We start from the raw sequence: 27,270 nt of genomic DNA, 5'->3' as shown, positions 1-27,270 counted from the left end.
ATATAGATATAATCCAGAGGAGCTGACAACTTTGTTCAGATTGCTTGGCTGAAACAGAGAACAAATTATAAGTTCCAGAGATTCTTCAACCTTCAATACCAACTATCTTCAGATTCCCCAGGGAAATAAAATTATACTTACAAGAGTAATCTTGCCAAATCAAAGCTAAAGGTTCCATTTTAATATTGAAGTGCCTAATCTTTAAACTTCGAATTCTTGTTTTACAGTTTACTTATCAGCACTGACTGATATCTAACAGAAAAGTATTTTTTTCTCCATTCATTACAAAAAAAATCTGCTCAATAGCTTCAGCCTCTCAATTTCTCTCCAGACTGAAAATGCATTTTTTTTTCCTCATACTCTTTAAATATTTCTGTGGCTTATGTTATCATTTGGCTAATCAATTTTGCAATTGAATTCTATGGGAACAGGACACAACTTTAATTTATCACCTAGTATTTAATGTTCTTGTGCTTGTGTCCTATACTTCATCCACCAACTATTCCCACAAATAGAATTATTGATAAAGAAATTTACAGACTTTTCAATTGCACAAAATCCACAAAACCATTTTCTTCTTGCATCTTTTACATGCATAGACTGCTTAGGTCTCCATGTCATCACATTTTACATTATAATTTTTGATCAATTAACATGGTAAACTATTGCAGCAACTATATGACTTTCTGGTAATGGTCTTCAGCTCCATGAAAGTTTGCTGGAAAAGGACTATAGCAAAGACCAACTGTTAAGTTGTTGAAATGTACCACTGAATTTTTTTTTTTTAATTACAGATGTTAGAAAGCAATTAGAGGTCTGATCTGATTGCCATTCTGTGCAAGCTTGGTGAAATTCCTCCTAGAACCCATAAGCAATCTGACTGAGGCAATCTTGGAGCTAGTAGTGATGATCTTGGAGAATATGTGGAAGCGAGTTTTGGGAACACTGGAAAATGTGGTACCCAGTTCTGAGAAGCAGACTTCAAGATATGAACTATTTGGAGAGAGTTCAGAAGAGAGGAACAAGCATAATCAAAAACTAGAAACTATGACATATATTTGGGTTTGTTTAGTTAAATATGTAATAGATTTCTGCAGAACGGAGAGTAAGAACTATTGTCCCCATACACAGTGACAAGTGAAGCAGTAACAGGTTTAAATTAGAGCAGGGTTGATAAGGTTAGAAACCTTTTCCAAATGGCTATGTTGCAGATAGTTGAGGCAGTAATACTGATTGCCGTAGAAAAGTGAAAGCACAGCAATGGAAGGTTTTAAGAACAGGTTCAAGAAACAGCTGCCAGGAATAGTTTATGTATATTTTATCCTGCCTTAGTGCCAGAGGATGGAATAGACAACTTCTCCAAATTTCCTCCAGAGAAGTGATTCATGATAATAACTTCTCCATAGTGCTGCTCTATATCTATCCTTGGTACCTCTCAAGTAATAACCTCTCCTACCTTTACTTCAGCAGAGATATATTCAGCTGAAGCCAGTTTCTAGCTTTATTTTCTATTAGTTCAAAGAATCAGCTAAGATATTACTGCTTATTACTCCAGAAAAAAGTTCTTGCACAATAATTTTTCTTTTCCTATTTTTTCCCCTCTCACCTGCATTTGAGTAATTGAGAGCTTCTCCAAAATATAATTAACTTAAAAAGATAAATTTGTATTCACATTTCTTTTCAATTACAGATCAAGTAAGTTAAGCATGAGGAGAAAGCTGAATTTATGCAAACAGCACTAGAATGGAAGTGTCTTCATAAAGTTAATTAAGCATCCTCCCTGAGGTATACTATAGTACCTTCTTTTCAGCTTCTCTTCTCTGAAGGTCCTTCTGTTTGAGACAAAGCAGTTGAAATTTCAACAGCTTTCCAGTTAGTGTTACAGGAATTTCTTCACCACTACCCAGAATGGCTTTGGCTACTTCTATCACCTGCAGGAAAAAAACCCCAAAATAACTATTACTTACATAATTTTAATATTGTATTTGACACATATTTTGCATGCTGAAATGAGGAAGTGCTATCTCACACTGTACAATGCATGGGTCAAAATGGGCACACTTTCAGAAAAAAACCATATCAGTAAAATGCATAGCTATTCTTTGGTTCCTAAGACCTCAAATGAACTTATAGCTGCTAAAGTATGAGATAAAACCAGAATGGAGAAAACTTCTATGATTTATGTAAGGGTCAACAGACACACAGTTCTCACAGTAAAATGACTTTTTTTTTTTAGGTTTTAAACAAAGAAGCAACATTAAACAATTACCTATTATAAAGTAATAAATTAAAAAGCATTTAACAGATAGCAAATCAAGGGGAATAGTTTGGACCACTGTTTACAAAGTGACTAGTGTCTGAGGCGCTAGCCCTGAAAGAAAGATAAAAACCTCTTGAAGGGAATTTGAGAGGGTCTGTCTTGGGGAAAATACACCCCCTCCCTGCGTAATTCTGATTCTGTTGGTATGCAGCCTAATTGGGGTGAAATAAGGCTATTGAGTTTTCTTAGGGTGATGACAGCAGCGGGAACATACAGCTGCATTGTCCAGATGTGTGGCATTGACAGGCTGTTTTATGACTATGTTTTTTACAGCTTGTTTCCACTAAATTTCATACAACTCACTAACATCTGGGCCGTTTTCCTTGGAGCCTCATAACCATTTTATTTACTGCGAAAAAATAAAATAACATAAAAATACCATAAAAAGTTGTTATAAGTTTCTTTTCACTTGTGTTGTCTCTGTAATAAAGTTCACCTATGTAGGAAGCGCTGTTGAGGAATAATATAACCATAATATTTTCCTACTTTTGTTTTTAAGCAACCATCAGCTTTATTTATAACCATGGGCTGAATTAGGTGTTACTCAAATGTTCTGACATGTTTCTCTTTTCCCCTCTTGGAGCAATTACAGTTGGGCACATATGGTGTCAATTTTACTTGCTAACATTCAGACAATGAAGGTGCACACTGCATCTCACTGAACTGTGTCTTGTCTAATGCAAACACCACCATTAGCTTTGAGCTTTCATAGTTTCTTGCCCAGCTTAGAAATTTTCACTTCTCAAATAAAACCTAGGTAAGCAAACGTAGCCACTAAAAATGCTTCTCTGAGTAAAACAAAGCCAAAATGGAATCCAGACTATTATATGCCAAATTATTGTTTCATACAAATGAAAGCAAAGTACAGAAAAAGGAATCTCTTAAAATTCATATTTTTCTGAATCACATAACAAGGAGACAAAACAACCAAAATATTTGCATTTATAAACCCTCCCAAAACAATCCTGCCCCTCCAACACTAATAAACCTATGATCTCCTTAACATACACATAGGAAAATACATCATGGTTAAGATCAGTTCTGCTTTACATCTTTCATATTCAGAGTAAGACTACTTACTGGTTGCTATTTCAACAAGCCAACCATAGAAGGCTTAGTGGAAAGACTCCCATTGACTTCAGAGTCACAGTGGAAAATCAAGGACATGTTAAGAACAGACTTAAAAACTCCCAAAGACTGTAGGCGTACTAGAAACTACTAGCTATTCCAACAAAAAATAGTCACCCAGAGCTAGCTACAGAAAAGCTGTGCTCTGAAAGAAAGAGATTTTGTAGAAATATCATAGTAATTTCCCTTAGAGAGAAAAATTATCTTTTTGGGTTTTTTTTCCCCTCCAGAAGTGGTGTTAATAGCCTATGGAAAGGGATGCTTCCCAATTGCCTAATGTAGATGAGTTGCACATTTCTTGAAACACAATAGAGGAGAAACAGAGGGATTCTGGAAGGATTCTTGAAAAGTGTATATATAGTAACCCAGATCAATGGCAGTTGCTGATTTATTGTTCATGGAAGAAGGAAGGAACGCTTAGACTCTTTTACAACCAATTCTTCCTGAGAAGTTCAAAGCATTTTAACAGTCAAAAGCAATGCATCATGATTATTCCTATTTTGTAGATAGAGAATGCAGAAATGAAGAGACTTGTCCAAGTTCTCTAGTGAGCTGGATGACTGAGTGGGTGGGAAGGACAAATTTTCTTATGTGAAGCACTAGAGAAGTACAAACCAAACTCTATTTAACAGGAGTTAACTCCTGTTAATTCCAAGACTGTGGAGAGAGGTTAGACAAATAAGACAAAGATAAAATGAGCACAATACATTTGGCAATGCAAAGAAAGCAAATAGTTTTTCATACAGCAATGTAAAATCTGCTTTATGCATAAGCAAATAAAAAACAATCCTTCATCACTGCTAGTTTAAAGACAGAACATAGATCAAACCATGCACAGTAGATAAAAAATTAAATTTATTACACTTATGCATGCTTACTTCATTTGTGGCCCTGTGAGTTATGCAGGCACCTGGCATAAACAGTTAAGAATCCACAGAGCCTCAATAAAAAAAGCTGAAGACAAAGACTTGGTAGGAGTACAGAAGGAATTTTCTGGGATACTATGAGGTGGATTCATTTCAGATTGGCTATACTTCATCCCACCAGTGATGACCTTTTTCTTATGTGAGTAAACCATGGAAACTTGGATGGACAAACTCAGTTAGGTAGGGCCTTTTTTCCTTTAAAGGAAGAGGAAACAGCATTCCTCACACAGCAGGGGTCACATTTGTGAAGTGCAGAAAGGCTTCAGTGATGCAGTATTTGATCTCATATGGTGGCAGTATGAACCATGCAGAGATTTAGCTGCCTGGTGCAAAGGGCATGTATTTCAAGCCATTCAAACACTGCATGAGTGCTTGTAGGTGACACCATACTATTGGCAGATGCCAGAGCCATTGAAATAGGAGACGGGCCTTAACAGTTAGGGAAACATTTAAAGCCAGAGTCTTTATGGTATCTTTCTTTGAAATGCCTCCTTTTCAATATACAGAACCATTATGGCTGCCAAATGATAATCAGAAAAGCTTTCAAAGTGATAAATTGCACTATCAACTTTCACAGCTTTATCACTACTTGGAAGCAGTAGCATCACTTGCTATGAACAGTGGTCAGCCCATTGCATAGTGTAGTTCTCCCATATCTGGTGTGAGCTTTCTAAAGCCGTCTTCCTTCTTGTTCTTGAAACTGTAAGAAATCTAGGCCATCACATATACCTCAGACTCACATAACGCTTCTTGAAAGAAACATAATGGTTCCTAGAAGAACTCCTCAGTAATTCAAATCCCTTAGTAGCTGACACAGTTCAAGTCCATTTGAAGCAGGAGAGCCATCAGTCAAGAGGCTATATGGATTACATGTACCAACCAAGTTATTATTTACTGTTCAAATGTATTTTCCTGAGCAAGCTAATAAAAGCAGGAAAAAAAAAAGCAATTTTCACTTATTACAATCTGCCATCAGTATCGTGAATCCCTCACAAGCAGCTTTCAAGACGGACTATGGAACAAAAGCCATGTGTGTCATACTGATAAATTTCTTTTGTCCAAAGACGACTTCTTTACACATACTATTAAATATTTCTGAATCTGCTGATGTCATTTAATTGACTATAGCATACTACTATCAACCATTTTGAAAGAATACCAGAAAGGCACTGAGCTGACTCAAACAACTTCTTTCAGATCACACCTGCAGTGTGTTGAAGGGCAATTTAGTCTCTACTATCACACCATTCATCTAATTTAATTTTTCCTCTCAGAACCTCTTCCCAACTATGATGTCAAAAGATCACTTGCTTAATCATTATCCTTCACTGGTGAATTAATGACTCACAATTCAAACTGAGCTTAAGGACTCATGTAAATCAGTAAATCAATTGCATATCTGAACAGAGCTCCATATAGAGCTTATGTATCCACAAGGTAGACTGTAAAACCTAAGCTAAGCCAATGAATCATCTTCATTAATCAATGAAGACTCTACCAACACGTATTGCAGAGAATTAAAAAAAAAAAATAAAGTGGATTTGGTGACTACTTCTGCCCCTCAGAGTCCTTTTCAAACAAACCTACTAAAATAAGAACAGGACACTTTCAATATCGAGCAATACTGAGCAAATACGTACACTGTTCGTGTACTAAATATCTGCCTTTCTATTGTGAGAACATTTCTCAAAGCAGCAGCAATGGCTTCTTGGGTGCTACAAAAATATGTTGTCACTCACATGAGCGAGTCTGTTTTTTGCCAAATCACAACACAGCTTGATCTGGTTAGCAGAAACCTAGTTAGAAATATCCATTGTAAGAAGGTCTATTCTTTAAACCTCCCTCTACAGAAAATGTGCAACCTGAGGGTATGCCTTAACTGGTTTAATCTCAGCAATGCAGAATGAGAACTTTCTAAGACATGTGTATAGCATATGTGTGTTAGTGTTACAAGTACTTAAACAATGTTTTAAGGGAAATACAAACAGGTGAATAACCTAATTTAAGTAAAAATGAGAAAATACATTACATAAAAATTAGGATGACTTTTCACCTTGGCTTTATTAAAGAGCTCATACAAGAGCTCTCACCATCTAGGAGATGTACCTCCTACGGCTTCCTGACCACCTAACTGCTACCAATAAGAACTGCTTCAAGGGAAGACAAAATACAATACGAGTATCCAGTGATTCCAAAGATCAGCCACTAGCATTGCTATCTCAGGAAGAAGGAGTTTTATGCATAGGGAAGGTATTCTCATGTGACCCTTCAGACATCTGTTTCCTTTTAACACTCTGATTGGGGGGAGACAGTTGAAACAGCATTTAAGTGATTTCTGAAGAACTCCTACAGTACCCAGACCTTTTTAAAAAGGGAGGACAGGCCAGTCTGCTGTGATCTGTGCTCAGAAGAAGAGATATATTGCTATGATCAAATCCTGAAATATTTACATTTCAGTGGTATGAATCTGCCCAGCAAGTCTTTCCATTGTAGAGTAGAATATTTTATTCTTCTGAGAAGTAAATTGCCTCCAGTAATTCCGGCCAACTGGATCCACACAATGAACATTACAAAGCTAAAGGATTTAGTCACGCTTCTCTAACATTGCATCTGGCTAGGAAGAGAACCCAATCAGACACGAACAAAAAGATTTAAGAAGCAAAGTTGTCTCATCAACCCTTGTGCTGGCAGAACCCATCTAGCTACATCTTGCCAGAGTTTCCTAAGCTGCCTCAGAACTCATGGGCCGGGAAGTCCCAATGGCCTCATGGGCTTGGCACCACATAACTCCTAGGCAGGATCTTTCCACCTTGGTCCAGCTTTGCAACAGGGCTTTGGACATTTTTTTAAACTTTTTTTTCCTTTGGTGACAAAGGATTCTGCAATTAGTTGCTCTACTCGAGAAAAATGTCTTACACTCTATTGTCCTTAATTAACCAGTTATAGTAACCTGAAATTTTTGAAGGCAACAAAACAGAGAACAGCTTTTCCTTTGGCTACTCCAGACAGTCCCTCTACCAATCGAAGGATGACATTCTTAGAGACATAATTTCTGTTTGCTCTAGTTACACAGAGATTTCAACAAAACCTACACAGAAAAAGCAGGAAATTTTATACCAAGTTGCATGCATGCAGGAAACCTTGTAATCTAGAAAGCAAAACCAAGGTCTCACCAGTGTTCCAAAGCAGGTTTTAAATAGATAGATGAATTTCAAAAGGTATCAATTTCTTTCCTAGAAAATAAATAATCAGCAATTTTGGGTTTTATGAAGGGCCTCAGGCCAAATAACTACAACTAACAGGAGTAAAATAACAATACATGTGGAGGGCATTGCTTCTAGAATCCTAGAATTAGGATTATGAAGAAGAGTTGCTATTCTGAAACGAAAGAAAATATGAACATGTTCAATTGTCTCATGTAAATAATAGAGCCCAACCTCTCAGATTTTAGGAAACAAAAAATTAGAAGACACAGATTGTTTTCCTGCAGGAGCTCAAGACTTTTTGCCCCAATTTCAGCATTTAGAAATCCTGGTACTTCTTAACATGACATATTGTCCTTAGAGGGGTCCCTGGGAAGGCATACTGAACTGGAGAGACTTTAGAAATTGATTGAAACAACTACAATTTCTAGGACTGATTGGTTCCTAGCAACAACAGTTCATGGAATAAATAAATCCCATATGGAAGGCATATAATTTGATAACTCAAAGGACTACATATGCCCCTATTGATCATGCAGTAGCATCTGATGCTCTGACAATGGCAAAGGCTGATGCAAAGACATGGTGGTATGTCTTTAATCTGGGTAATGTTTTATTCTTTTTAGATGGCATGGGTTTCCTATACTTGAAATAAAAATCCCTTTGCTGTTATCCGATGCTTAGAACTATTTACCTGATCACACACATGCCTCTAATGCCACTAGGATGACCTAGGTCATTAAGACATCAATACTGGACTGGCATATAGAACACAGAACTAGGCGAGATCTTTGCTGTTCTAGAAAGGCAGATGAACCCAGGTGCATGTTTTTTCTTTGTCAGGACATGTTCTTTTTTTTCTATTTGGCCAAGTTGTAAGAAGGTATTTGCCAATGACATTCTACTCTCTTGGATATTGGTGCTAGCAGGGCAATTATCTGTCCGAGCAATTCACCAAGCACTAAGAAGTCCACCAGTGAAAGGCATTATGAAGTAAGAATTAAGGTGAGCAGGACAGGTAGAAGCTCATGTAGCTTTTTCTCAGTGACTTCTTAGTAAAATCGTCAAGATGTAGGAAATCCTGGAATACCTTAACATTATCTAGGAGGAACGCAGATAACCCAAGTTGCAGTTCATCTAAAGATGCCAAAGATCTGTGGCCTGGGGTGTGATAGTGTCCGTTTGGAATAATTTTGCACAGCCATAAATTGTCCCTGTTCAGTTAGCAGCAGAGCAAACTGAATTGCTTGTAAAGGTCTCCTGTGAAATAAAGAGGGGTGTAAATCTAACCTCAGCTGATACGCAGACACTGGTAGTCTTCCATAAGGCTCATTCATATTGATATTCACAAATTGCTGAATACCAATGGGAGTTGTGAAGCTTGCTAAACCTAAGTTAACAAATTTTTTCCTTAACATCCTTTAAGTAAACTGACCTAAATACTTGGACCCAAGGGGCAGAGTAGTTAAACTCTCCTCAGAAGACAAGACAATAAATATCTCAGGTAAATGTACCACCTCATGCAGTGGGATCATTTACAAAACATACTATATTTTGTACTATGATGTACCTGGTCAGAGCTTGGTAACAGGTACAACAGAGCTGAAAACAGATGAGTAGATAGTGCCCACAGCAGGATTTAAAGTCCCTTACCGTTCCCTGGAGCCAGTAACTCCCTAAAAGGCATCTTCATTTAACAATAGTTCCCACCTGTTTCTTGAGCATTAAACCTCTGCATATCTATACAGTCTAAGGGCCAAGTTCTTCTGCAATAAAATTCTCTTAACTTACATCCACACAATAGCACTTGACAAAGGCTGACTGGAGAACTGTTCCATTTTATTACGACATTTAAGACTGTTGTATTTGTTTTGCTCTGTACTGGAATGAAAAATAAAATTAAATCTTTCTAACCTTCTGACCATTCAGCATGACTGCCAAAGTTGTTTTTACTGTCAAACCTTCTCATCAAAACAATGACACTAGACAAGTTTTGGCTCCTGACCTGTTCCATTTTACAACTACTTTTAAAATTAATTTTGTTCTACAGCAGAATGAAAACAAAAACTTTCTAACTTTTATTACAAAATAGAATTCTATTGACATACATTTTTAGACTGAGAAGGCCGGATTTTAATATGACTGTCTCTACTTTTGAGAAAGCCTGTTATTGATCACAACCTTTCTGATGGTATTTTGTCAAAATCTATACACTTCCACAAAAATATTTCACCTTTAATTATATATTTCTACAAGAAACTAAAAGGCTTCCTTAAAAGTACTCCTGACTAGCGTTATTTCTGAAACATGTTTCTTCAGTGACACATATCCAGGCTACTAACCAGTCTTTGCTCCCCTCCTAATGCCACACGAGTCACAACAGTTTGTACCTTCTTGGGTGAAAATACTCCTTGCCAGAAGCGTTATGTCTGTGACGTTAAGAGTTTTGTTTTCACATCAAGCTAAAACCAAAACTTTTGATTTTTCTGCCCTAGGAATTTACTATAACATCCTTAACACAAAATAAATGCATACTCCTTGTCCCGAGTGCCCTCCTTTTTTTTTTTTTTTTTTACCCAAAGATATTGTTAGAGACAATGATGAGAGAACCTAAAAAAAAAAGTTACATAAGACAATAGAAAGGTATAAGATATTAGAAAGGTATGAGTTATTTAAGACCTACTGAAGAGAGGACATAAAAGTTATTTAGAAACAGAATAGCTATTCTTAACTGGTTTCTTGAACGAAATTCGTGCCATTGGGGTGAGGGAGTAATAGAATAAGGTAGCTTTGAATAATTATGCACATATGTATTGTTAATACATATTAAATTATATTTATTATCTAATAATATGTCATTTTATATAATATAATCATAATAATAAAATACACGCATAATTTTTATATATATAAACTTTCATAATACGGTAAGAGCACCTATCCCAGGAACTACATTCTCAATTCCAGTCTAAAGTGGACCTTCCCTTCACATCATGACATGATCAGCACTTCAAATAGCCTTACCAGCAGCAACCCTCACTTCATAAGTCTACATTCTACACACTTGTAGCAAAGCATTAATTCACAGAAATGCTTAAAGCCTGCTTTAATCCCTTGTTTCCTGGCTAAACTAATTCAAATTTTTCCACTTCAGCTTGTTCATTGCTATGTTTTACTATCCTGCAGAAGTTCTTAATATCTTGGGTTATGTACTTTGTGTTGGAAGTGACAGGGGAGGAATATTTCCTTTACACCTAGAAAACCCAAAGATCCTTCGGTCTCTGCTGCAGTCTATTAAGGCAAGAAGTACTGTGAACATTACACAATTTCCCAAGGATTCTGACAGCACAGTCTTAGGGGAAAAAAAACAAACCAAAGAAAAAAGCCCATGTACCCTATAAATAAATTTTAAAACAATGCAAGATTCTATTTCTAACCAATAATCTTTTAGTTCTCAAAATGAGCTGTACAAAGCATGAATTAAGATTTATATGCAAGCACTCAACTGAACTGGATTTTGATGGCAAAACTGTGTGTATTATGCTTAGCAGTAGAAGGATTTAATTTGGAGGTCTCTCTGGTTTGTTTGTTGAAACCGCACAACTAGGTTGATATCGCAATATGCCTGGCGATATGGGTTGACTGTTACGTATCTTGACTCAGGCAGTAAAACTGGAACTTCTCCTGCTTTTATCAGTCCTGAAGTTTGAAGTATCTGAGTTGATAATCCTTCCCTGTTAGGAAGGAGGTAAAAGAAAGTGAGGTTTTGTACCAGAACCATTTGCCACGCAGATCTAGAAGCAGGTCAACAGGAAAATCAAACAGGTCCTCTGTTCAGCCAACAATGATAAGAAGCAGAACAATTTGTAATTCTATATTCTCTTCTGTTTAAATATGCTAGCTAATGTTTCCTTGCTTGTCACAAGCAAGAATCAAACAGAGATAATTCAGTGCAATCAGATGGGTAACAAGATCCTGGACAGCCTGATTTAACAGTCCCCACTATTTCAGATTTAAGGAAGAAAAGCAAGAAAAACAAGGGAAAGACAACATATGCCAGAAGAGATATGGACAATAACAGATTTACTTTTTTGTAAAAACTGTATCAGGAAAAAAATATCATTATTATTATACCAGCATTGGTCTGGTATTAAATGGAAACAGCAGAAGAGTCAATAAAGATGCAGGAAAAGTAGGGCTAATCAGTGATTTTTCTGCTCTGTTTGGAAAAACAACAGAGAACATGGTTGTATCACTTAATTAATAAGCAGTTATTTCCAACCGTATTGATGGAAAGTTGCAAAAAGGCAGCTTTTAAAGCTAGGCATACCAAAACCGAGTAGACCTGGGCAACATAACCAAAGAAGTATTAAAAATAGGTAGCTGAGGAGCTTTATATGATGAATATAATCTTTAAGCAACTCTTGGAGAACAAGGGCAGTTTTAAACTAGAAAGAAAGCTGATCTCACATGAATGCTTAAAAAAAGATAAACTAGAATAACATATGTATTTTAAGTACTGGCGATGTAATGCTGATCATTGCAGAATAACAGAGGAGCTGATACTATTTCCTTAATGTTCTAACAGAGGATTCAATGAACAACAAATAAAAGGAGGGTAAAATAATTATTACCAATTCAATTTTATTATTTTTTTGGGGAAAAAAAAAAAGTGGTCTTTTCACAAAGAGAATAGCTTTCTCAGGCAAGACTGTAATTCTACTTGCAACAGATAACTCTGATACAGTGAAAAGCACAATTCCCTACGTATTCTTTGACTATTGATTTAGAAACAAGCATTCTATAGTTAATAAAGCAGTGACAAAGATTAAAACTCATTAACTGACAGATTTAAAAACACAAACAAAGGTCATCGTCAAACAGGTGAGTTTCTTGTTGGGTCTGAAACATACAACATATTGAGACTACTCTGTTTGTCAGTGATCTGGGAAAAGACACAAAGTCTTCAATTATAAGATCTCCAGAAAACACAATAACCATGGGACATAAAACGAATGTAGTGGAAAACTCATTCATACAAAGAAATTTGGTTAATGTAGTTAGTATAGTGCGAGAAAGCAATACGATTTGATTTTGTTAAGTTACAAGACTTGTATCTCAGAAGAAAGAAAACAGGCCAAACTTACAGGATGGAGAATCTGTAAAGTGGTAACTCTGGGAAGGACTCATTGGTCAAGGGTGAACCTATCAATCCAAAATTAGCTCTCAGTGTAAGGAATTTATTACACATTGCTAAATAAAGAGAAAAATTAAGGGACTATTTGAACACAATCTCAAAGTTTCTACACAGAGAAGATTAATTGCAAGGTTTTATTTAATTTAGTAAATACGGCTGTAAGCCATATGTTGAAACATATATTTACACTGAAACTAGAAGTAACTTTTATCACAAGAAGTCCTCCCCAGAAACAAATTAAGTTGTAGCAGATTCTCAATTGTTTTCAATCATTTAGAAAAAGCATGATTTTAAAAATTTCAACATACAGATTTTTATTGAAAAAAATAGTGTGACTGGTGGTACAGGTCACAATAGTCTCTGCTGCCAATCGAATCTATCTATCTACTAATTTCACAGAATATAAAACAAACTGGTGATAGCAGCATTGGTAAGAAAGCCAACTCTTGGGCTACATTGTTTACAAATTTTCTTTTCAGTAGCTTTTCTCACCAAAAAAGAAGAATCAAAACAATTTCGTGATCTTACTTTGTGCATATGTATATATTTATTTTTGTAGCATTCACTATGGTCTCTTGGGAAAACAGATCACATTTACACTTGAAAAACAAGTCCAAAGTTTTCACACCTGACCTGAAAAGTTAGCTCTCAGAGAAGTGACATAAGTCCCATTTAACTCCTCTTGTAAGCCAGAACTGTGTAAGCTGTAACGATGTAAGCCTAAAATACAAGGCATTTAACTACCAAGCACTTCTCAGCCGAGACTGAGAAGAACACAGAAAGCATTGGGGCAATTTAACTAGAGATGAAGGGAGAAGGAAAATCTTATTTATTTTCAAAACTCTGTGTCTCACGGGGGAAGGAAAGATGGAGAGGAGAAAAAAGGCCTCATTAAAGACAGGGCACAGGATTAAAAAAAAAAAAAACAAAAAAAACCCCCCACCACCACGATCACTTGCAGGAAACTTTCCTTTCAACTACATCAAACGCTTCCACTACATTTGAGGTCGAAAGCCCAGGTAGTCCATTTACCTTTTCCTTTCCAATATGAATGCCTTCTCCAGCCACCTCCTCTCCCCACCCCCTGCAAGTTATGGGATTTGCTGCTATCACAGACTTCACTCCACTTGTGTAATGGCCTCTTCCACTGGGTTGTGTCCATCTTTTCTACTTAAAGTATGCTTCTACTCTTTCACAGCATACTATACGAAGCCTAGCAGAAGATGAATTTACTTGTTAGGTTTGTTTATATATATATATATATTAAAAAAAAATTTGGTATATATTATATATATAAAATTTTATTTATGTATTTATATATATATATAAAAATAAAATTCTGCCATGCCTAGGAGCTTTTCTAACTTGTATTCACCTGTACCTGTCCTCAAGGAATCATAAGTCTAGCAAGGATTTCTGGAGTGCAGTGCACACTGCTCATGCTGCCTCCCATCCTCAAAATGGAGCAGACATCAGTAGAGTTAGCTATCTACCCAGTGATTAACAGTTGGGAAATACTTATTTACAGCTGATTTATTCTGCTCCAGTCTTACAGAATTCCAGCATGAGAATGGGCCAGGATTTAGATTTGGCCCCTGATTTGACAATATTTTTCAGTCTGACAACAATAGGTAGGAACTACGCTGTGAGAAAGCAGAATTAATATATTAAGTCTTGACAGATAGTGGAATAAAGATTATTATGTTTAATTGCAATCAAGCCTTTTTGGTTACATGGGATGACTTGTCCAGGAGATGAGTCAGAGCAGTGCGGGGAAGGATGCTGCCGTTACAAGACTTCAGTTTTGCTGGCTTCACAACCACAAGGACACATTTTGAAGGTAGTGTTCCAGGATCCGCATCCAAATAAAACTGCTCTGGTCCCTGCCACCTGTGCTTTTTTCATCTTTCCATGACCCTTTATCGCAAGTATCTCAGCTTATCTGAGAGAACCACATGAATTTTGAATAGATTTTCAAAATTCAAAGTTTGGAAACTAAAACACTGTAATATTTAGTAGTGGTAAAGCACCTTAATTACACATGACATTACCAACTGTAGTAGAAAGTTGACAAAACAAACAGGTACCTAAACAATAGAAGATACATACCTTGCTTATGAAATGCATATGTTTTATTCAAACATACTGTAGTTTTAGGTCTTGTCTGTTGCAAGAACTGTACATGAAAAATTAATCTGATTCATTATAAAATCTGTTGATATTTTACAGGAAGTGTAACATTTTCCCTTCCATATACAAATAAAAAAAAATTTCCACGGCATCTTTATGAGAGATAACATCATTTAACTAAGTGCTGGAATTAGCACAAAATTACAAATCAGGACTCCTACTCCCATTAAGTCACTTAAGAGACAGAAAAGGTGTTAGACGCATAATTCTCCTGGATTTGGAAATCTTTTAGCTACATATTCATAAACCCTGCCCTGATCCTCTTCACTTTGTACAATAAGAGTGAGAGGAAATACAACACGGTAAGATGATAGAAACCCTGAAGGAAAATAATTTAGAATAGACAAAAGGATTTATTTTAATATGATATATAATTAGCTTGCAATATACCAAGAGCAGTTTGTTAAAGTTTCTTGACATAAAGCAGGCACCAAATTTATTAAAAACCCCTGCATTTCAGTAGATGCAATGTGCAAGACCAATGACATGGGTAACAATGTTACTATTAATACCATTAATAACCACATTACTATGCATGTCATCAGTTCCAAATTCACACACATGTACATGTCCTATGTTCAAAGACCATTAAATGTCAGGAATCTCATGTACAGTCTCCCTAGAAATGAACATGTGCTTGTGGAAATGCCAATGTGTTGAATCCTACCACAGAGAAGAGAACCGTGTGCAGCGTAGAAATGCTCCTCTCAGAAGATTTCACAACCCTGTGTTCTGTGCTAACCTCATACTTGTTTATCCTTACTGCAGTGAAAGCTTTGAATGCACAAACTGAACATGGACTTTAAGTGAACGCTCAGGAGCAAATTCTGCCCAGAGAGGCAGGATCTTAATGCTTGTGGCAACATGATCGATCTTTTCATTTGCTACAGCCAGAACGGAAACTGAGTCCAAGCAAAAGGTCAGAACAGGCATTTTATATTCACTGTTAAAGGAGGGGAGGAAAAAAATGTCTTTGAGGAGTGAAGTAAGTAGCTAATGAGACACAGCACTGACAGCTGGAATTTAATAAGTATCCACTTCACACGGAAAATTGCTCTTAGTAATTAAATACAGGTATCATTCAAAGCTTCTGCTTAGCGCCAGACTTCAAAATCCTTCTGTCAGTAGAACTGAAGGGGTTTTACATCCCAGGTAATATAAGAGTGAGTTTGCCTGGGAGGCTAGTCCTAAACAAAGAGGGTTAATTGCATAAAATTCACAGTCATGTCAGTGGTAAATAATTCTGAAGGGACTTGTTCAGATAGTAGTCTGGCATTACTGAAAAACAGACTGCAACTAAAAAGACCTGTTATAAAGTCCACCAAAACCTGAGACACATAAAAAGTTTATTAGTCATTGCAGAACTAAAATGCAAACAAGATCTTTTTAGAGAGATCCAAAATTCTTTATGCTCCTGGTCTGTAGGGCCATAAAACTCTACCTGAGAAAATTTTAAACAATCTTCTAATTAATCACAGGATTTTATAACCTCTCACAAGCTGTAAACATTAACAAGGTAGGGAGAAGGAAGTCCTCTTTGTACTAAGCATGATTCCTAACCCTGCTGACATGCCCCACTAGAGGAACCGGGTTAGAATTTAATATCAAACTGAGATTATAATGGATACTAGCACACAGAGATGGTGTTTCATTTATGGGATTGCATTACCATAAATGAAGGTATAAGTCTAAACTGCTGGGAGCACCTGGGAGAGCAAAGTCTAATAGTTTTTCTGTAATTTGTGACACCACCATCAAAATATGACCACATAACATATTCTTAACATAATAAAACTCGTATCCCTAAAAAGACATCTTGATCCTCACTTAATTAGCCATCTAACAGAACACTGTTGGTATCACAAAAAGCAAGCAGTTTAAGTATCTAGATGGTTGAGTGTTTTTAACAGCTACATCCAATAGATATACACTTACTCAGGTATGCATAACACAATTACACATCTGTATTTACCTCAGTGTAAAAGAGCACCGACTCTGCAATACATGTTTTAACCTACCTCATAGTACATAGGCACATCCTTAACCTTTTTTCCCTTTTGATTCCCAGATTCTCTGATCTGCAAGCAAATAAAGCATTCTACTGTGAGAAGATTTTAAGTTTACACAAGTTATTTTACTTGTTATTCCCTTTTGAAAACACTACACTCACACTCCAAAATAGTGAGGAATCATCTTACTTACATCGTAGGGAGGGAACTTTTGTGATCAGCATCTGGAAGAAAAGTCTGTAACAAAACCTCGCTATTTACAGGGAGCAGACCAGCTTATACAATAAGCTTTTCTTTTTGCATTTTTAACTCCTATGAATTAGTGCAATTTTTAAAACTTCCACAGAGTAATTCAAATGAATATGAAATTTTTAGTTATGACGGACCAAAGAAGTTACTATCTAGAAGTGAGATCTAGGGTTTAGTTTGTTATTAAAAGTGCCATTCTTGGAATACCTGTCTGAAAATGTCTTCACGCGTTACCACACTGAAGAGCTTCCGCTGTGGCACCTGCACAGCAAGAGACAGGGCTTTGGTGTGGATTTCATCTTCAATTTTTGTCCCAACAACAAAAGCGATGCTAGGCTTCCAGTTATCCTACTTTCCAAAACAAAATATTTAAGGTATTAAAACACAAGCAAACAAAAGCACTTCTCTGCAGTTTCAAGGAGTAATCCTGTAGAGATGGTTACTCCCTTTAAGACATATTCAACATCACTATATTAATCACACTGAAATAAACTGTATACAACCCGAAAAAGCACATACTACTTTGTCCCAATTCTTTCTGCCATCAGGTGGCAGCATTATGCTACGGAAAACACAAATGCCCACTAACAACCTCTACAAACCTCCCCGCAGGCAAACGCTGCATTAGTGTCACACAAAGATAAAGTAACTTTTAAATGTCATTTGCAGATTTGACAGTTCAGTGAGCAAACAAGAAGTGAATTTTGAATATATGAATTATTTCCATTGAATATATGTATTATTGTGATTATTTGCTGTAGAAAAAAATAAACAAATTTCAGCTCCCTCATACTGGGCATTAGATAACGCCCAGATACTATCTTCTCAAAATTGTAGCATTATTTGTATGATGTTTTATGAGGGTATATTTATGCATACCATGGTTCTTACATGGTTTCACTAAGTATTCTGAACTAAGAAAAATAATTTATCAATGGCAAGTTATATTTCACTACAATATTGCCAAATGAAAAACACTAGCAGTTTTCAAACATTCGCAGTAAAATACATGTATTTTTATGGAAAAAAAAAAAGTTATTTCAGCATTAAAGAAATGCAGAACAAGAGAAGATTGGAACATGTTATTTAGTGATACACATCCACAAAACTTCAAAATAATGTCATTTAAGCAACTTCTACTGGTTACTCTTCTTTTCTATTTCTTCTGCTTTAACCCACCAGAATCCTTTTCACAAAGTGAGTGGCTATCTCCAGCACATCTACATCTCCCTCCAGAGTATTCTCTATCAGCATCAGTGGCACCTGAACAATAAGCACTTCCAATGGTTCTGCTGTACACTCTTCAGGAATCACCAAATTATTTTTTTTCATTGCACATCTGCATGTGTAAACTGCAAGGATATCAATAAAGCTGCATAAAGGTAAATATGGAAAGAGCTTCAGTAAGACCAAGGTTGTCACGCTAATCAGGACCAGGCTAAGCAGAGTCACATACCAGTCCAATGTGCATCACAGCAGAGAAAGATTTCAAAGACAAATTTAAGAGAGGGTGGTAACTTTAGGATTTTGATGAAAATATTCTCATACATGTATATTATGTACAAAGTCCTTGTGGAAAAGAGGAACAAACTTGAGTTGATGGTAAAGTGAGGGAAAGGACTGTTCCAAAAAAAGAGTCAGATGTAAATGGTAAAAGGAGAAGTTTCTTTTTCCAGTTTTACTGTACCCTTCTTCACACGTTCCTTCTCTTAGCTGAAAAAAAGTGTACCTAAATGTTTGCAATTTGAGTAACTGATGACTTGGGATGGGAGAAAGCAACAGTTGACGTAAGTTTCAAACTAGCAAATGCTTGCATGGAGGGAAACAGTTTGTCATACTCTTAAGGTGACAAAGCATAACATCACATGAATATAGCACAATGTGATTGTACATACATGTCCCATTTTTTTAACCACAGAATATTCAGAGAAACAGAAAAGATGGAAAGATCACCTGGGTCACTAAGTGTAGTCTTCTGAAACTGCAAGTAGCTACAGAGCAGATAGCTAATCCAAAAGGGCCCCTACAGTTCCACACATCATAAACTTCCTTAATGTTTTACAGCAGAACAAAATAAACCTTAAGTTTTTAAAATTACAAAATGCAGGAGAGTGCAAGCATATCACTGATGCCCTAGGAGCATGCAAACATGATGGAATTTATGAGAGTGTCCAGCTGACCCTGGGGCAGCAGGCACTGTTCAATGAAGAAGCGGTGGCCTGTGAGGGGACTGCACTAAGTACACTTCTTTTTCCCCTTTCTAGTTGGAGGGGAGGACAGGGGATGATACCTCCTCCTGCCTAAAGTTGCCAAGATAGCTACCAGTGCACAGCACTATGCAAGAGCTAGGTATTCCAATATTATCATTAAAACACATGTGCAGGAGTCACAGTTAATCTGAATTCAAGTTAAAGTTGTCACTGGATAGCTGCCAAGAGTTGGACACAAAAGCGTTACCATTCTTTGAATAGAGACCATTTAGATGTCCATACTTGTGTGCCAACACATAATTTTCTAGGCTTTCAGAACTGAAGTTGAAATGCCCTCATGTGGCAGTACCTTGGTGTTCCCAGGGCTTGCCAGCAGAGACAGAACAGCCATCCACCTGCAACATGAGCTAATGGAGCAACTGATACGACTACACTGTCCTCTTCAGTGAGGACCACCAAAAGACAGGAATGAGGCCCAGTAAGTCTCTCAGACAGATGCTGACAGCACAAGAGCAGCAAGACTCAGGAACGTCAGGTTCTACCCTAGATGCTAGGGGAAGCATGGTCCAGCAGAAACATAGAGCCTGCTCCCACAACTTCCTGCAGTTCTTCATATATGAGAAGAAATCTCCATCAGAGCCCTAAAACCTCTGCCTTATGTCTTCTTCCTCCATAAAACATGCTGGTATCTTGGTGCCCACGAATTACACCTGCTTAGCACTGATTAACATCATCCTGCAACAATGTCTGTGAAACCCATCTTCCTTGTAGTCCTGTCTCTTCTTGATCTTTCCACCCCTTGGTCACAACTGTCCCTAGCTCACTTCTTCCGTTTCCACTCTCTGTTCCTCACCTGAGTTCTACCACTTCTCCTAATGCTTCCCACATCCGTTACTTGCTCCCCTAGCTCTCATCCTCAGTCTCCTTGCCCAGCTGGTCCCTAGTTTCATTATCTGATCCCACTTCCAGCTTTCTCCATCCTCAGATTCCTTCTCCAAATTCTTATTCTCTAGCCCCTCTAATACTTCCCAGGCACTTTCAGAGTTTGAGCAATGAGACTTTCTCCTTCACAATACTTGTGCATTCCCTGGGAAGGCACTAAAAGCAACAGAGAGAGAATTTTCCTGATTTCCACTGTGGTGCCCACCTTCACAGCAGCCTGAAACAAAGCACCAAAGCAAAACATCAGGGTTAAATCCTGCTTGTGAAAAATGAATTTTTAAAAAAACTTAGGATTTACCCAAAAATTCTCAGAAAAAGGTATGCCCTCAGCAAAAGGCATGCCCTTGACATCAGTGTGGCACATCTTCTCCCCCACTAAATTCTCTGCTTCAAAGAAACAAGCTGCTAAAGCTTCTCCACAGAAGAGCTATGTGAATATTTATAGCATAGGCAAAACATTGGCTAATATATTAAAAATAAAATACATGGAATGAGCCTCTACAAGATAACTGGTAGTGAAAATTATAACCCCACCTAACTTAATTCTACAGAAGTATACGCAACTCGATAAAAGGTCTTTTGAGTAAAAATTTAAACAGTACTAGAGATAGCCCATACCTCCCTAGCAGCAAAGTGAAGAAAAAAATATTCCTTTTGTAAAAAAGGTGCAATACCTAAGAACTGGAGCTAGATAAATACCAGAAATAGCTACACACACTTTAACAGGGAATAACGATCCAGAGCTCTCAGAGTCACTAACAGCATGTCATCTATTTCCAGACTGACCAATTCTGAAGCCCTCAAAGATCATCTTTCAGAAAAGCTGAACATTGAGAACAACAACTGAAGTCAATAAGGACAGCAAATGTCCAGCATTAGTACATAGTTTAGGGTGTTTAATTGATTATGCTCTTTTCTGACCTTAAAAATCTATTATTTTTGCAATATTGCCCTTATATTATCAATACTATAACAGTATCCTTAATGTTCAAGGCACTGAAAGCATAGAGAAGAAACAGACCCTGCTTCTACAGCTCACCACCTAAAATCACAACATAAAAACGAGAAGGAAAAGTAGTAAAATGTATATGGTTACTTTAAAAATATTTTCTCCCTCAATATACAACTGCTCCTCTACTGAGTTTAATTCTTTCAAATGTTATTGTAGAAGTGAGACCTGAGAAAGGATCTGAAATGGATAGATTAGTGACCCTAAGGCTACCTCAAATGAGGTTCCCAGCTTAAAGAACAGGATAGAGAAAAACATAAAAATAACTACTGGAAAAGCATGGAAACAGTTTAGAGAAGCTGCCATTGAGAGTATAACACAAGCACTACGTACTGTGAATGAAGACGACCAAAATGCAGGGAGTAGATAGCCCACAGAATCAACAAGGCTGATTCAAACATGAATGAAAAAAACCCTGAAGCTGGAAATGGAGCATTGGTAACAGAATATTCCTTAAACAATCCAAAACAAGCCCCAATTAAGGAGAGGCTGGACCACCCTCACTGGAAAACATCCAGTGACAATCATTGTCACAAATGACACTATCCCCGCGCATTTTAAAACTCTTAGCCCACGTCAAGAGTTGAAATGCATCAAAATCTCTCTCAGTGTTAGAAATAACCATCTGTGTGGGAAGCTTGTATGTCCCTCAGGTGAAAAGGTTCCAATCCTAACAAGATCCACCTAACTCCAAAAGCTCCATGTAAACAGCTAGCAGTTTTCCAAAGTCCTTGTTTTCACAAAACACAGGAGGTGTCTCATCATCTCCTGATTTTGTTCTCAAGCCTCCACTGCATCCCCCTGTAATGTGATTTTTTCCAACTGTTAAAAAACAGTACAAATAGCCTACACATCTTATTTGTCACAGTAGTATTGGAATAGCATAGATATGTTAAAAAAAAAAAATCTCTAACTTCAATTCACATTGAAGAAAAAAGCAGATGTAGCTCACAAAATTTTGTTTCCTTTTTAAACATATCTTGTGTCTAGGAAATGAGGCAGAGAAAACAAAAGGGCAGCTGTTCTAGAGAAGACATTTTAAAATAAGTCAGGTATATTGTTTATTTTTGCAATACCAGTTTCTAGATTCCTTTGACCAGTTTCCTTCGGCCAGGAAAAGCATCAAACAGCCATCTCACCCCACCCCCTTTCGAGGCAATCTAAGTATCTGTCATTTTGCCTCATCACTTATTCTTGTGGTATTTAATGCAGGTTTTTTGGTTGGTTGGTTGGTTTTCCCCCCCCCCTCTTAGGGCCACAACTAGTAGGTTCATTTCATTACAGCACAATTTCAAATTTAACTGTAACAGCTGAAGACAAACATTTGAAAACTTAAACTCCAAACACTTCAGCATCAAACAGCAAGAGTTCTTTAATCTCCTGATTTTTAAGTAATGCCTCAGAAATAATGAGATTTATTAGTGATTTATGAACATTTAGGGCAATATTACCTCTAGCATTCTTTGCTTTCAACAAAGAGGGAGCTTGTAAATCAGTAAATACAGCTGGCATTACTGGGAAACATTGCTCATCAGCAATTTTGTAGCCCTAATGTAGTGATTGTGTAGGGCATCACTGCTAAGAAATCCGCAAGTCCACTTTTCTTATCTGCTGATTGACACACTCCCATATTACTAATGGATCCTGGTTTTAAGAGCCTAAGGTTTTAGGCAGGTGAGAGAGTATCAAAGGTGTATAGTCTAAGGTGTATAGTCTGGGCAGGTGAGAGAGTATCAAAACTCAATTGAATGTTAATTCCTCTCCAAAGAGGAAGCAGTAGGAAAAGTAATCAAAAGTGGAGCCATCCTATTCAGAACATTTTTAATGGTTTTACAAGCTTTAATTTCAGTCCAATTTTCAGACCCTAAAATGTCAATAAAATGAGAGAAACCATACAGATGAAAAGTCAGAGCAGAATACAGCTTACAGTTGCTATGCTTAGTTATAGTAGCTAATAAGAAGATATAGTAGATTACAATTATTGCAATTGTTAAGGGCTGTATTTGCCCAGAATTCACCCTTCACTTAGCAAATATTGCCCTTTAACTACTGAAAGCATGCAACGTTTAAAAATAACTAAGAATCTTAATTTATATTTTGTAATTTAATTTTGCAGTGAACCCAATCAAAATATCTTCACAAATACCTGAAGGCAAATACAATTTGCAGCTCCATGTTCTTCTGCGTAGCACGTTAGAAACAAAAAATATGTATATAAACTATAATGTGAGGCTCTGCAAAATCCGTATTTCCTCTGTACATGTTTTTAAGTTGTCTGTTTGCCAGTTTTCACAGTGTGTTTAGTAAAAGCAATTATTTGGTTAGTAAATACAATTTAAATCATATTTTAGTTAGCATATGCGTCCATAAAATCTTAACACCACTGGTAAAATGACTCCTTTTCATAGATCAGACTAATAAAATATTGTAAGCCATAAACACACATTAAAATGTGAAATTTCACTGCTCAGTCTATCTGGTACAATTTAAAACCAGTTCTAGTAAATTCCCTTTGACTCCACTAAAGGGAAAGAATATTCTCTAAATTGATACAAGTAAAAGATTTAAAAATTCATTATACATGAACTACCAGGAGAGAAATTTATTTAATTGATAGCAGTTCCTGTCATCTCCCAAATCATTTGATTCATATGGTATATCACATACAATATTGAGGAAGAGTAAGAAATAATTTTGTGCAGTGTGTCTGGTGACACACACACAACATTAAAGTTACTCAACACTGTTTTTTACAGGCTGCTTTCACTTCCTGACCTTTATATATTTGAGTTTAAATCTTGTATGCTGCAAGATTACTGGGGCAGGGGGGGCAAGGATAGTGTGGTTAGACTATTTGCAGAATGAGATTTGGGGTTTAAAAATAATTTTTATCCTTTAATAAAAAACCCTATGTGATTAAGTAATTAAGATATTCAGTTGCCTCCATGTTCGAGAGGAAGGAACTAAAATTTGGCAGCATAGCCATACTTGTGTCAAAGATGTGCTTTTACAGACCACATTTATTTACATTAAGTATACCCACATTCGACCATACTTGATGAATCTTGATTCACACATGCTCAGAAGAGATTTGTTGGCATTTGACAGTTTTGCACCGAGTATGTTCCTGCCCATGACTATAAGAGCTGAATAAGAATTTTCCTGCAATAAGAAATTTCAGTGGCTGCCCAACATCACAGAAGCCTGAGTTCAAGCTGACCGCAGCAGGGAGACAGTTTTTCCCACGTTCCCAAGACTCTGCCTGCTAACAGCGAGACAGAGAAAGTGGAACTAGCTTAACTGGAACAGAAGACAGTTGGACAATACCAGAATTAAGAAACCAAGGAATCTTAATTCAGCCCCCATGGGTATAGGCATTACGATAATCTTTAATTAGGTGATCACATATTTTTTCCTGCAGAACTCTTGCCCCATTCAGTGAACATATTCAACATTTCTTTCCATCTGCCTCAATGTGTGGTCCTGAATAATCCTAATTTTGGCATTTCCTAAATTTTGAGCATTTTATTTCCTACCTTTTGAAGTACTTCAATATAATGGTTTGCACTTAACAAATGTAACAAATTACATGTAGAAGCAGCAGAGTAAACAAAGCACTTTGTTCAGTGAATTCACTGGACAATATCCACAACCACAATAAACACTACCGTAAAAAAAAAAAATAAAATCACTAATTGGCACCTTGCTAGTAAGCTCGGGAGAAAGGTCAGGAACTGAGTAGGTTATGGAGACTGAACCTCCACCCCCTTCTCATGCTTCATGGAGGTTCTCCTAAAGTAGGGGTGAGATTCACAAGCAAGAAAGGGCTCAAGCACCTTTAAACTCTACTGAAGAGTCTACGTTCTAGGGGAAAATGGGAAAAAACAGCCTTAGCTGAGCAGCTTACTTCAAGAAGTGATTTTGTTTGGCTAGACTTGTATTATATGGTTACTACCAAATAAAAGTAAAAGCAAGTATTTTAGAGATTTTTGGACATCTGTGCCATTTTTGGGAAAACTGATTAGCCAATTTAAAAGCTTCTTCCTGAATTCAAAAGTCCTCATACTTAACCAGAACTGCTGGCACGTTAAAAAAAAAAAAAAAAAAAAACACAAAAAAAACCACCACCAAAACCAAAGCAACACCACCCCCCTTGTTTTTTTAATTTAGGGCACAACAGGAACCCACCAAACAAGGAAGCCATGGAAGTCATTTGTCTCACTTGTAGAAGCAGCACTAGATAAACACATGCTAGATAAATATTATTGTTTGCTAAACTACTACCCTATTTTGAAACCAAATTCTCTCTTGCAAGTCAAGATTTATTAGAATTACATTGCTTACATAGAACCTGGAAACCTAAATATGCCTTTAGATCCTCACACGCTGTAAAGGGGGGGGGGGGGGTGGGGTGCCTTTTAGCTGCACAGACTCAAGCAAGAAAATTACAGCCTCACATTTTCAACGCTACAGTTAATGCTGTGTCAGCACCTCCATCAAACCTCGTTGTTCAGCAGTTTATAAAAAGTTCACTCCGAGCCGAAACTTGGCACCCAGAGCCCCAGAAAGAAAAGTGCCGAGGAGGAAAAGCAAGAAACCCGCTGAGCCGCTGCTCAGTGGCGGGGGGCAGCTCCGCCGCACGTCGGGCAACTCACAGCCCTCCCCGGGGCGACCCTGAGGACCCCGCGGAAGCCCCAGCAGCGACACTGCCACAACCTGGCCGGAAGAGCGGCGAGGGCCGCCTCGGGCCCGGTCGCCCGCGGCCCCAAGTCCCGGGGCCTGACGGCCCCGCTGCGCCCCAGGCGGCCGCGGCCCCTGCTCCCCTGCCCAGCCCCTCGGCTGCCTTCACCTCCTCGAGGTGGGCGGACGCTAGCGCGGCCTCCCAGCTCTTGGCCGCGGCCCCCGTCCAGGCGACCCCACCGGTCTTGGACCTCTTCGGGCCCATGGCGGCGCAGGCGGCAGGCCGCGCGTCGCCGTGGCAACTGGCTACCCGCGGGGCGACGCTTTCCGGCCGCACCCTCGCCGCGGCAACCGGCGAGGCGGCGGCGGGCGGTTCGTATCACATGTGTCTCCCGCCCGCAGGCAGCCGCCAGGCCCCTTCGCCGGAGGACCCTGCGCCCGCCCGCGGGAGCCTCCGTGCTCGGTAGGGCTGCGTGTGCGTGTCCCGCCCGGGCCCCGACGGCGCCTTCTCGCCTAGCCGCTGCCGTAGAGCGCTAGCGGGGCTTTTAGTGGGTCGGCAGGAGCTTTGCTGTCTTTCAGCCGCTTTGCATCGTCATTTGCGACACGGGCGGGCAGCTGCGGCCGCCACCTGGAGCCACCTCCAGCACGGCTGCCCAAAGGAGAGGCTTCACCGAGGCCGCGTGGGAAGGGGTCGGGCCTTTCAGCGGGAACGGCAGCGGGTCACATAGCCACCAAATTAAATGTCGCATCCAAAAGGTTGCACGAAACCAGCCCGCCAGCAGCTCTCGGCGTGGCCGGGTAGGAGGGCGAAGGAGTGAACTCACGCCGCGGCGCTGGAGCGTGACCTGAGCGCGGCCGCCTGCGGAGCAGCGAGACGGGGGAGTGCACAGGTGTGGGCAGCCAGGCCTGCTCCCAGGCCGAAATCACTCTCCAAATACTACCATATGTTACAGCACTGGGACCAGAAGGGGAGAGGGAGGCACAGTTGGGAGAAAGCAGGAGAGCTGCCAAGATAAAGAATTCATTACAGAGGAGTCATGTCGTGATCTCACACTGGAGACGAGTGAAATATTCTGTGTGATTTAACATTTGGTGAAAATACCCCAAACCACATGCTGCCCTTCCCCCACCCCTTTATACCGACCAGGGTTGCTCAGAGCCTCCAAATCTTTATTTTAATTTTGTCAGAGCCTTAAAGCCCTGCTGT

At 38.3% G+C, this 27,270-nt stretch overlaps 1 protein-coding gene across 1 annotated transcript in view; it reads right to left on the bottom strand.

Moving 5' to 3' along the window:
* SPAG17 (sperm associated antigen 17) overlaps positions 1-26,328 on the bottom strand; it is a 115,489-nt gene extending 89,161 nt beyond the window's left edge. Inside the window, exons 1-4 of the mRNA XM_072851530.1 lie at positions 26,233-26,328; positions 17,430-17,570; positions 16,983-17,042; positions 1,800-1,931 (exon numbers count right to left, since the gene is read on the bottom strand). Of these exons, the coding sequence (XP_072707631.1) occupies positions 1,800-1,931; positions 16,983-17,042; positions 17,430-17,570; positions 26,233-26,328 (429 nt within the window). The remainder of the gene's footprint in view (positions 1-1,799; positions 1,932-16,982; positions 17,043-17,429; positions 17,571-26,232) is intronic.
* Positions 26,329-27,270: the final 942 nt, after the last annotated feature.

This window comes from Ciconia boyciana, chromosome 1 (assembly GCF_034638445.1).
Source record: "Ciconia boyciana chromosome 1, ASM3463844v1, whole genome shotgun sequence".
NCBI classification, from domain to species: domain Eukaryota; kingdom Metazoa; phylum Chordata; class Aves; order Ciconiiformes; family Ciconiidae; genus Ciconia; species Ciconia boyciana.
The sequence above is the reverse complement of the archived record's forward strand: the minus strand, read 5'-3'. Positions and strand labels throughout refer to the sequence as shown.